Source organism: Alosa sapidissima, chromosome 21 (assembly GCF_018492685.1).
Source record: "Alosa sapidissima isolate fAloSap1 chromosome 21, fAloSap1.pri, whole genome shotgun sequence".
Taxonomy (NCBI): domain Eukaryota; kingdom Metazoa; phylum Chordata; class Actinopteri; order Clupeiformes; family Clupeidae; genus Alosa; species Alosa sapidissima.
The window spans coordinates 12,149,995-12,160,913 of NC_055977.1; the positions used below are offsets into that span (position 1 = coordinate 12,149,995).

The window sequence follows — 10,919 nt, forward strand, 5'->3', positions numbered from 1 at the left end:
AGCCTGAGTAAAACTCAAATGAGAAGAAATGGTCACAATATCGAAGTTACCATCTGTATTGACTCTTCAATGAGATGTCTAAAGTCACCAGGGGGCACTGTTCAGCATTTGTATTCAGAGCCATATACAGCTCTGTTTGTACTGTGGAGATTCCAGTGCAGAGTAGCAGGCCTATTGTAGCTGAGAGATTTGTCTGCTGCTGCCACTCCTCACTGATCTTGTCCATGGGGTTGTTGGTTTCACTGATTTTATATATATTCTCCACACATGTAAGATGTCAGTAACCCCATAAGCAACTGAGAGCTCCATAAAGTTTCTGCAGTATGTGCTCTATGTGGAAACATTGTGCAGTTTGTTTTAGGCTATTACATCTGTATGTTAGTCTCTACAAATGAGCACTGAAGAAGAAGATTAATGTTACGCTGGGCCCTCATTACGTGATTTTTCATTTTTGTGTCATAACTCTGACCGTAATTTTGCAGAGAATGTGGACATATTGTTTGAATTAGGGCTGTCAATCGATTAAAAAAAAAAAATCTAATTAATTACATACTCTGTGATTAATTAATCTAAATTAATCGCATATATATTTTTTGCTGTGAAAGTATTTTAAATATTTAAATTCAAATGAATCATTGAATAATCAGCATTAGTGACATCAAAGTTCAAAAACTATTTTATTATTATTTTAATAATGGTCATAATAATCTATGATATGACCTAATATGCTAAGGAAATGAATTCAAAAGTGCTTCGGGAAGAAGTTGTTTTTCACATACAAGGTATTTCAGGTCACAGATATAACCTAGGGGACAAAATGAAAATAAATTAACACTCCCCTCAATGTCAACACTATTTCTTTGAATTGATGTGCGACTTTAGAGTTGATGAACTCCGGTGATATGCAAATTCCTTGCTGCAGACATTGCAGAGGACTTTATTTTAATCAACACATTAGGCCATTTTTTAAAAGTAAATGTTCCAATCAATGATCTAGGCAGCACATTTTCTTCTCTCTCCTTCATTTTACAGTCTAATGGTTACTGACTACAACGGCTCGGGGTCAAACGTCATACGGAATCGATTAATCTGCGTTATTTTTTTTAATCAGTTATTTTTTCTCAAATTAATTAATCGAAATTAATCAATTATTTTGACAGCCCTAGTTTGAATACATCCAGGCTCTGCTGTGTTCCTTAAACATTTGCATTTGTTGCAGCTTTGAGAATTCCACAGACATCATCGAAGATGACAGAGCACCATGTGCTTCTGCTCTCCTCGGAGCATGAAAGGGGGCCAAGGAATAGATGGGGATAACAGCAGGACAAGTTGGAGTGTGTTGTAGGAGAGTTGTAGAAACATTGTGGCTTGCGTGGGAGACTCTTGAGAAGAGGGGGAGGAGAGAGAGTTTTTTTCAGGGATTTATTAGATATGGTTAATGTGGAATTGTTGCTTAGTCACTGCATGTACTCTAATTTCATTCTAGCATCTAGAGGAGAATCGCATGAGTCTGTCCTGCTCTCACTCTCTGTCTGCCATGCACATATCTGCAGTGCACCATAATGCTTTGCTTTTGCACAGCTGTCTAAACTGATTAACTTAATTATCATTTTGAGATAAACACATCTGGAGGCTGCGTTTGTGTGTTACATTTATGGTGATATTTTTGTGGTGAGTGAGACATTTTTTATTTTTGTTACAATATTTTCTGTCCTATATCGCTCTCCCTCCCACACTCGCAATCACACACACACACTTAAACAAGCCATTGCTAATATCACTAGCCTACATGTAGGCTACTTATTATGACCGCCGCGCAGCGAAGTGGCGGTCTTATAGGTTTAGTCAGATTTTTTTTTTCTTTTCTTTTTCGCATGTCCAAATTTCCGTCAAGGATTCCCGGGACACTGAAATACCGGGGTACACGAAACTTGGTGGGCATGTAACCCCACATGGATAGCATGGAACCATCGGTTTTCGTTTTGATCTGTAGCCCCCCCGCTGTACTGGACCCCCCGAAAGGAGGGTAGGGCAGACACAGTTTTCTGTGAATATCTTGAGAACCGTAGGGCCTAGGATGACCATTTTTTTCCGTATGTTTGCCTCCAGGGGTCATGTTAACCCATTCCATGTGCACACATGTGCATAAACAGATACACACGCACACACATACACTCACAGTAATCATACGTATGACACATACTCACACAGTAGACATATGTACGCATGCATGCACAAACACACAAGCACGCACACACACCCACACACATAAACATAAACGTGTACACGCACACAATTCAAGAATTTCTCAGAATTATGAACAGGCAAGATGGGGGTGGGGTTGTATAAAATTAATTTTACATGTGAAATCTATGAACTAATCATGTTTTGGTACTTGTTGTCTAGCAGATACCAGTGAGAATTGAGTGTGGATAATGCAATTTAGTGAGACAGTTAGAATCATATAGGCCTTTCAGCGTGATTTATTTTTGTGGAAAAAATGTGCTGGACTGGGCGGCAGTCATATTTTGTACTGCTCTGCGGTACATCTAGTTTTGTACCCACCCGATCCCACAGCATATTGGGTTGATAGGATTTACAGTTTGATGCCATTATGTGGTGAAGCATGTTGTGGAAGAGAGGGCAGAGAATAGTTTATGGCTAGAGGAAACTAAAGAGATGTAAAGTTACAGAAAGGAGTTTCATTATCCAGATTTTGTTATCAAACAACATAAGCATAAAGCAGAATTACAAATATTTTCCACTGAATAGATCTGATAAAGTGTGTAGACATCTATATAGGGCCAGATGAGTAATAATTTGATCAGACATATAGAGCAACTCATCACAGAGAAAGCCTGTGTGCTCTTTTCTAAACAAACAACCATAGCATTAAAATCCGATAGAATCAAATGTTAAAATTAAACCAAGTATAAAATTGAATAAATACACCTCTCTTTTGCGGATCTTTCATGACAGTGATAATATCAGATCCATTTGTTAGGTCTGCAATAAGGTTCTAGAATACCAAAGGCAGGAATGAAGCGTGTGTGGTGAGAACGACACATAATATAGAACAGTAAAAACATCCTGTCAAACCCCCTTGAAGTGTGTGTGTGTGTGTGTCCGCAGAGGCAGCACTATAGACAAGAACATGAAGCGCAGAAGCCACTGTCTAGACCTGGCTGGGATTGAGAACTACACATGCAGGTTTGAAGCAGGTACATCTACCGTCACTAATAACTTCGCCTGTGGGCAGAAATAAGTTCCACTCATGAAGCTGAGGACGAAGAGAGGAACAGATTTGTGGCAACACATCAGAGACATGCACTGTGCTAAATCTACCAGCACAGTTTTGATAAATGAAAGCATCATGATTTAGAAAGATAGCAAATTATATTAAAAACGATCGAATGTCCATCATCCGAACCCAACCCCAGTAGTGCCCGCCACAGTGCGCTCTTGACACACCATCGCCAGACAGGCTTCTGTGGGTACAGACTGTCCTAAAAGGATCTTGGCCTTCGTTCTCCAGCAGGAGTCAGGTGTCACAACAACTACAACCAGAGACATAGCACAAGATCCTGGGCCCTATGCATAGGCAGTCCTAATGGGCCCCCCCCCCCCATCAAACATATAATAAAATATATTCCAGACTTTTCAAGACCCCCCCCCCCCCCCCCCGGGGCCCTAGTAATCAGTACTGGTTTTACCTCCAGTCCAACACCCCTGTAGACTACAACAATAACAACAGCCTCCCCATAGCTACAGGGTAACATTTAAAGTTTCAAGTTATTTAAAGTGAAAATGATTGCAATGGTTATTATTGCCGTAAGATGTTGGGAATTGCTTCCTGTGGATAGAGGGACTGTTATTCCTTATGTAGAAATAAATGTTTTATGACACTCATAGCGCCTAATACACTGAGAACAGCATGGGTTGGAAATTGGGGATGTGTGTAGTTGTGTGATATGAAGGTCAGTGGAAATGTTGTATGCTAACCTGTTGATGAACGTCTCAAATAGACTGTCACAGGCCCGAGAGGCCGAGACAGCTGCTTCTAAAAATAACAGACCCTCTCACGCACCCCATAGGAGTAGCTACACGGAGGCACATGAAACAAAGGCTAGCCATTGGTCTCGCGCACTAACTCGCCGGCTGACAAAAGCACAGACGTACCCATGCGGCTGTCAACAAGGTAGAGCTCTCTACCCCCCCGGCAAACGCACTTTGCTGAGTTGTTGACTATTAGCCTAGCATTCACTCCTCGACCATGAGATCCCTACGTTTTATTGCGGCGGAGAGCTTCGTGTGTAGCGGCTCAAGCGCTCATGAGAACATCAGCTGCCTCTCCCACAACCTGTACCCCCTGCTCTTCAAAGCCGCCTACCTGCGAGAGGAGGCCGCGTTTCTGCACGACCTTGTCCAGACCTGGCCTCTTCCCCAACTAAACCTCAAGCGGCTGCTGGAACGTACAAGTGACTGTACAGAAGACCTCACCTCACGGACATGTCGCATATGCCTTGAGGCGGTCCTCACGGGGCTTCGGGACTATGTATTGAGCCCACAAACCACTTATGTTAAATCTCTGCGACTTGCCGACTTCACGGGTTTACAGGACCTGGAGCGGCAACCGTGCAAATGTGGGAAAACACTAGGCCGCTGGGCGCGTACAGAGCTTATGACCCGAATGTGTTATGAGGCTATGGTGGCCATGCAAGCCGGTACAGCAGCTCCGTCAGCATTCGACACAGAGATAGACGTGCGCATGGAGGCTTTCGTCACGGGCCGTAGTTTTGAAGTGGTGTCGCAGGCACTAATTCTTCGGAAGCACTGTCCACTAAAATTGCACTGCGTCTTTCTACGTGCCGACTCACTTTCCGTAAGGAATCTGGTTTATTTCATGCGGCTCGCCGAGCCCGAGGCGCTTGAGAAATTGGAGGTGGTCCATAACGTACACCTTGAGGCGCCGCACCTGGAGGTCATCCTCTCCAAGATGAACTTAAGAGAACTGCGATCCCTCACGCTCCCCGCTCGAGCTCTGGACGTGAGGCGGCTCGGACCTGAGGACAGAGAGTTGTTCGCGGTCCTGGGAGATTTGTTGAGTAAGCTGACACACCTGAGGGAACTATACCTGGGCTTCTCAACTCTAACAGGACACCTTCGAAGATTACTCAGGTAGGGAGTATGTGTGCTAATTAAAAATAGAGAAAGATTTTTCTACATGCCTGAATTAATTCCCAGTGTAAGTGTGCTGCAGTGTTTATGCACAAAACCAAATATCTTATTTTATTTCTACAACATTTCTGCACACCATCCATTGTTCTAGTGGCTGCACAACTGAATGTTGTGCCCGAGTTGTTTTCATTTAGAGAATGTTGGCTGGCTGACCCAGACAGAATCTGGCAACAACGAGTGGCCCACATTTAAATAGCAGTGCCAAACCAGTTATCTGCCCTTGATATGTATGCCACTAAAGCAAGGTAGACATACGTGGAGGTGGAATGGAAGTAGCCTACACTCCTTATCCAATATACCGGTTTCAAACTGCCTTTTAAATTCTCTGTTTGAACTCTACTTTCTCTGACCTCTAATATTTCTCTGACTCTCTCTATTTACTCCTCTCTCTCCAGCCCTTTGAACACTCCTCTCCAGTGTTTGGAGCTTGCTAACTGCGCTCTGACAGCAATTGATATGGCCTACCTGGCAAACAGCCTACACAGTGAGCACTTGGTTCGCCTGGACCTGAGTGGGCATGTGGTGGGCGACCTCTTCCCGAACACCTTTCGGAAACTCCTCCACCGCTGCGCCGGCACGCTGTGCAGCCTCGGACTGGAGGACTGTGGTCTGGAGGACGATCACCTGGAGCAGCTCCTGGTGGCTTTGGCTCCTTGTGACTGCCTACAGGAGCTCAAGATGCTGGGCAACCCGCTGACCTGGGCTGCCCTCCGGAGGATTTTTAACATGCTTGCCCAACGCTACCCTGCACTCAGGTACTGCTGGTGGACATGACAAATAAAAGGGATCATTTTCACCACCTCACATGTGGTTCCTTTCTCAACACTCATGTAATGCTTCACATATTATTACAATCTCACTTTTACCTACTGACAATGTAGTGCAGTTTACATGCTCAGCACTTGACAAGCAGAACTATGCATGATGGTTTTGTCCTTTATCGCTGTTCTGTGGGTTAATCTCAAAAGACAGCTCTGACTTATCTGTTCTATAGGTACATAGAGCTCCCAGTGCCACGAGATTGTTACTCTGAAAACGTCACCTATCCTCTAGACGACAGCACACTGTTGCAGTACGACCGGGAGAAGTTCCGTGAGGCCCGGGCCGAGCTGGTAGGCATCCTGGAGCAGGCTGGGAAGGGCCACGTGGAGGTGTGCTCTCCGCTTTTAGGCGTGTACGACGCCGACATCAACGAGACGTCCAACGAGCTCGGGGTGTTCATGGTGAATTCTTTCAAAGACGTTGTGGGCAATTTCATTGACACAGTCGCAGAGGTGGATGAGAGGAGATCGCAGGCCGACTGAAGAGTGAATTTGGAGAAAGACAGGAGATGATGGGGTGTCTACTGATAAAGGAACATGTGGGGATGGAGTGAATTTGGGAAGGTTAAGAAAAAGAACTTGGATGGAGGGCAGATCCTAAAGGAGTGGTATTCCTGAGAATAGATAGTAGGTGGATTTTAAGTGTGCAAACAGATACATGCACTGCAGCAGATGGAGAAAACAAAGGTATGCGAGCAGATGCATAGACTTGCACAAAACGAAGATGGAGCAATAACATTAACTGAAAGATTTTTATTCTGTGTGGCTACAACCTGCCGAGGAAGTGTTTGCAGAATAGGTGGAGCACCGTCAATATCGCTTCCACACTTAGCTGCTAAGATGTTCATTAAGAATAAAGATGATGCAATTGCAGTTAAGTGACAGGGTGCAGAGTTAAAGCCAAAATGTTCAATATTGTAGATGGAATGTACAATAGATAAGAATGTAGATAGATAGATTTTGAAATGGTCCCAAATCTTGGGACACTACAGGTCACAATAGCAACGAATCCTTTTGTATTTGAAATCATCAATGCTTTAACAGATGTGTTAATTCTTTGGCTTTTTTCCATATCTTTGGAGATGTAAATGTTTTGGATTATAATGCAAACTCAGAATAAAACTGTTCAGTGTGGTGTCTGTCTGTACAACCCACTTAATTAAAATGACCTTGATTTCAGGGGCAATGCCATAAATAACTCTGCTGAAGCCAGCTGGACTTTCAATTAAAAGAGACTTTAATAACTACAGAGACCGTACACATAATACACTTTCATTTTTAAATACATCACACCAGAGACCAGACCACAAGTGGTGTGCAACCTCCACAATCCCTTTACTTCTTACTCCACTGCTCTCTCTCCTTCCTCTCCCGAATCACCTCTTTCAGGTAGGGTTCTAGGTAGTGATCGTCCTGTAAGAATCACATACACAAGCACACACAACTTAGAGGCATGCTTATGAAAACAGACCACTTAAATGTTCACATACTTTTTAAAAAAGTTCTAGATGGTAATGCACAACACAAAACACATCCTTACTGGTGAGAATAGCTACTCCCAGCTTGGTTTAGTCGTAATGGCTGTTATATGAATCTCTGCACATTTGTGTTGAGGCATTATTTTAATTTTGGTCAAAGGCATTTTCATACAGAAAAAAAACAAGTGAAAAGATAGGACCATGGTTATGGCAAAGATGTTACAGAAAAAGACCACCCAGGAGAAAATGAATGGGGGACCTGTAATCTCATACAAACGCCATTTATTTTGATGTTATTTTGAAATAGCCACAATGACACAAGTATATTATATGAAACACAAAATAATCCTTGTAACCCTCATTTAAGGTGTAAATTCTTGTAGATGAACCAGACTGATGTAGTAGGCCTATCTTCTCTATGGCATCAATTCAACATCAATGTTTTTAACCGGACGCGAGTGGTCTTACCTCCTCGTATTTAGTCCATTGGTCCTTGGGGAGAACCGCATGTTTCATGGAGAGGTCAAGGGCCCTCTTGATGCGGAACATTCTGTCATTGTACACGTTTTCAGGTAACCTGCGGATGGCTTCCTTTACATCATCATCTTCATGTATGGTGTCATCTCGCATAAGACCTGCAATGAGAAAACAGTTAAGAAACTGTTCTCAAACGGACTCACATCTGATTCCCACACATCCCCTAACACAAGTCTCACAATATGTCTGTCAGATGCTATGCGGTTCGTTTAACTGTATTATTTCTTACATGGGTGTTAAATAAGTAGTAGTGTTGTTTATTCACAAGTGACTCGACATGCAGGAGCATAAATTAATATAATTGTTCAGTGTTGACATAAAAAGGTGAGGAATCACTTACCGATCTGGTTGAATCCGCAAGCGTTGTAGTACCATTTACGGAATCCCTGCAGAAGCCTGCCGGTAGCAGCTGGGGAAAGTTAACATCAGATTTTTTATTTAAAATCACCACACCTAAGTTGAGGCAACCCAAGGCCAACCATTACATAACACATACAGAGTATAACACAACGTGATTCAAAGCACAACACACACACACACACACACACACACACACACACACACACACACAGACAATTCATCAAACCACTTCTGAACTCTTTAAGTTATGGCCGTTAGTTGGTCAAATGAGATCCTGAGGTAAATATTTTGGAAAGTTGTCACAACGAAATGTAAAAACCATTACAGGTTACAAACACAGCTTGCTAACTAACGTTAGCCACTCAACCGTTATATAACTACGCAAACATACATTGTTAACCGCGATAGCTAGCTAACGTAAATGCAAGACTTCTTTAACTTTTAAACTTTAACTTTTAAACATGACTTCAATGTCGGCCGGCAACTAAAAGAGTAAGAGAGCCGAAAAAAGGATGGCTGATATTAACCATTGCGAGTGACCTGCTTTTCCATCAAAAGTTAGCATGTTAACATTTCTTCTGTTAGCTAACGTTAGGGGACAGTAAAGGACACTGCGGAAAGAAATCAGCTTTACATTTTTACGGCAATACAACCACAAACCGTGATGGATAAATGTTAAAGTCACAATATCGACGATATAGTTAATCACGAAAACATAGATAGATAAACGACTTTAAAACCATGTAACAGTTTACCTGGTGCCCTCGCCGCCATTTTCAACTCTAAGGAAGTACGTAAAGGATTCTGGGTAATATGACAGGCTCTGTTGCGACCTTGTCGAATAGGTTGCGACCTAACCACGTGTGCCACCCTTTCTTTTGCTGTCTATGGTGCCACCAGAGAATGTCTAATAGGAATCCGTAGACGGGCTCTGGTACCACCTACAGTCACACAAAGTCGATTTGACATCAATCAAGAAGCATGGCTACACAACGACTCTGGAATAGTATGGCTGCACAAGGAGTGCTGCACAACAAAGTAAGAAATCTTTTACAAATCACACAGAAACGGCATCGGGTAAAAACTAAATGGGCAGCGACTCACCCAAAATTAACTGCCACTAATCTTGCCCTGCAGAACTTTGACGCAATGTACAGCATGCAACTTGGAGAGCTGTGGCCTTCGGTACGAGTTAGCTTGCTCTCTGAGCGTAAATATGGTGCTCTGGTCAACAACTTCTCGTGTGGCGACCCTGTCACAGATCTACAATCTCTTGGTTGTCGGGATTTTATTGCCTCAAGTTCTACAGCAGCCGATCCTTTTTCACCACCATACTCTGGATCGCATCAATTTTATCAGCACATTGTTAACGAAGGAACCGGCATTGATTTGGCTAGAACCTTCATTAGCCCAAACGTTAAATGCTTGGTTTTCCCTAAAGGGGACACATCTCGCTTCAAGCCAGCAAGGCTAGATAGTGCTGGCCTTTTGACGTACTACCTCATGGATGCAGCCTCTGTCCTTCCTGTCCTCGCTTTGAATGTTCAGAAAGAAGAGTCGGTGTTGGATCTCTGTGCTGCTCCAGGTGGAAAGACTTTAGCACTTCTCCAGACACAAGCTGTCAGGTTCATTTGGGCTAATGACTGGTCAGGGTCTCGTATGTCTCGTCTTCAAAGGACTCTCAATTCCTGTCTTCCACATGACCTCCTTTCAGAGGATAAGCTGTGCATCACTTCATTTGATGGACGTGAATGGCATGAACTGGGGGGAAATACCTTTGACAAAGTCCTGGTGGATGTTCCCTGCACTACTGACAGGCACTCTTTAATAGAAGAGGACAATAACATATTTAGTCGTTCCAGGACAAAGGAGAAGCGAAATCTACCTTTATGTCAGACTCAGCTATTACTGACTGGACTCCAAGCTGTAAGGAAAGGAGGAGAGGTTATGTATTCCACTTGTACTCTGTCACAACTACAAAACCAATGTGTGGTAGAGCAGGCAATAAGCCTGGCAAACCAGGAACTGGGAATAACTGCAGAGATAGTTGATCTCCAACCTTTCACCACTCTCTTTAAGGACACTTTCCATTTTGCTCCAGACCTAAATGTTGGTGCGATGGTGTTGCCTCACCTCACTGCCAACTTTGGACCCATCTACTTTTGCAAACTGCGACGCCTCAGTTAAAAGCTAACAAAAAACTCAGTGAGCAACTGTTTTGGATGTGCGCATTATATTCCACAGGATACTCGGTTTCCCACACTATATGAAAGCTTATGCTGCTTAAGTACAACATTGTAGCTGATTCAAGGATGGATTTTCAGATAAAGATACCAGTGTGTGAATGCTGTCAAATGTTAGTTTTTTTTTTACATATCTGTATGAGAGGAGGTTGTTTTCATTAAACAGAAATGACACCAATCGGTGAATTGAATTGACTTTTTATATATTTATGCTGGATCAATTGATATTGTCGGACTTGGTT

At 43.0% G+C, this 10,919-nt stretch overlaps 3 protein-coding genes across 4 annotated transcripts; 2 read left to right on the plus strand and 1 right to left on the minus strand.

Moving 5' to 3' along the window:
* Positions 1-4,095: 4,095 nt before the first annotated feature.
* Positions 4,096-7,194, plus strand: lrrc14b (leucine rich repeat containing 14B). Its single transcript, XM_042077614.1, has 3 exons — positions 4,096-5,178; positions 5,634-5,993; positions 6,233-7,194. The coding sequence occupies exons 1-3, from the start codon at positions 4,274-4,276 to the stop codon at positions 6,540-6,542; spliced, it is 1,575 nt and encodes a 524-aa protein (XP_041933548.1). The 5' UTR covers positions 4,096-4,273; the 3' UTR covers positions 6,543-7,194.
* An 81-nt stretch (positions 7,195-7,275) lies between these two features.
* Positions 7,276-9,281, minus strand: LOC121696252 (cytochrome b-c1 complex subunit 7). The gene is made up of 4 exons (XM_042077628.1): positions 9,190-9,281; positions 8,415-8,483; positions 8,006-8,172; positions 7,276-7,472 (listed from the first exon to the last, which is right to left on the minus strand). The coding sequence occupies exons 1-4, from the start codon at positions 9,206-9,208 to the stop codon at positions 7,395-7,397; spliced, it is 333 nt and encodes a 110-aa protein (XP_041933562.1). The 5' UTR covers positions 9,209-9,281; the 3' UTR covers positions 7,276-7,394.
* On the plus strand, positions 9,257-10,855 carry nsun4 (NOP2/Sun RNA methyltransferase 4). 2 transcript variants are annotated; one of them, XM_042077620.1, is made up of 2 exons: positions 9,257-9,301; positions 9,373-10,855. In XM_042077620.1, exon 2 carries the CDS (start codon positions 9,416-9,418, stop codon positions 10,619-10,621), a length of 1,206 nt encoding a protein of 401 aa, XP_041933554.1. In that variant the 5' UTR covers positions 9,257-9,301; positions 9,373-9,415; the 3' UTR covers positions 10,622-10,855. The 2 variants fall into 2 exon arrangements, with proteins under 2 accessions (XP_041933554.1, XP_041933555.1); XM_042077621.1 differs by having other exon boundaries at positions 9,295-9,472; positions 9,572-10,855.
* The last annotated feature ends 64 nt before the right edge of the window (positions 10,856-10,919 follow it).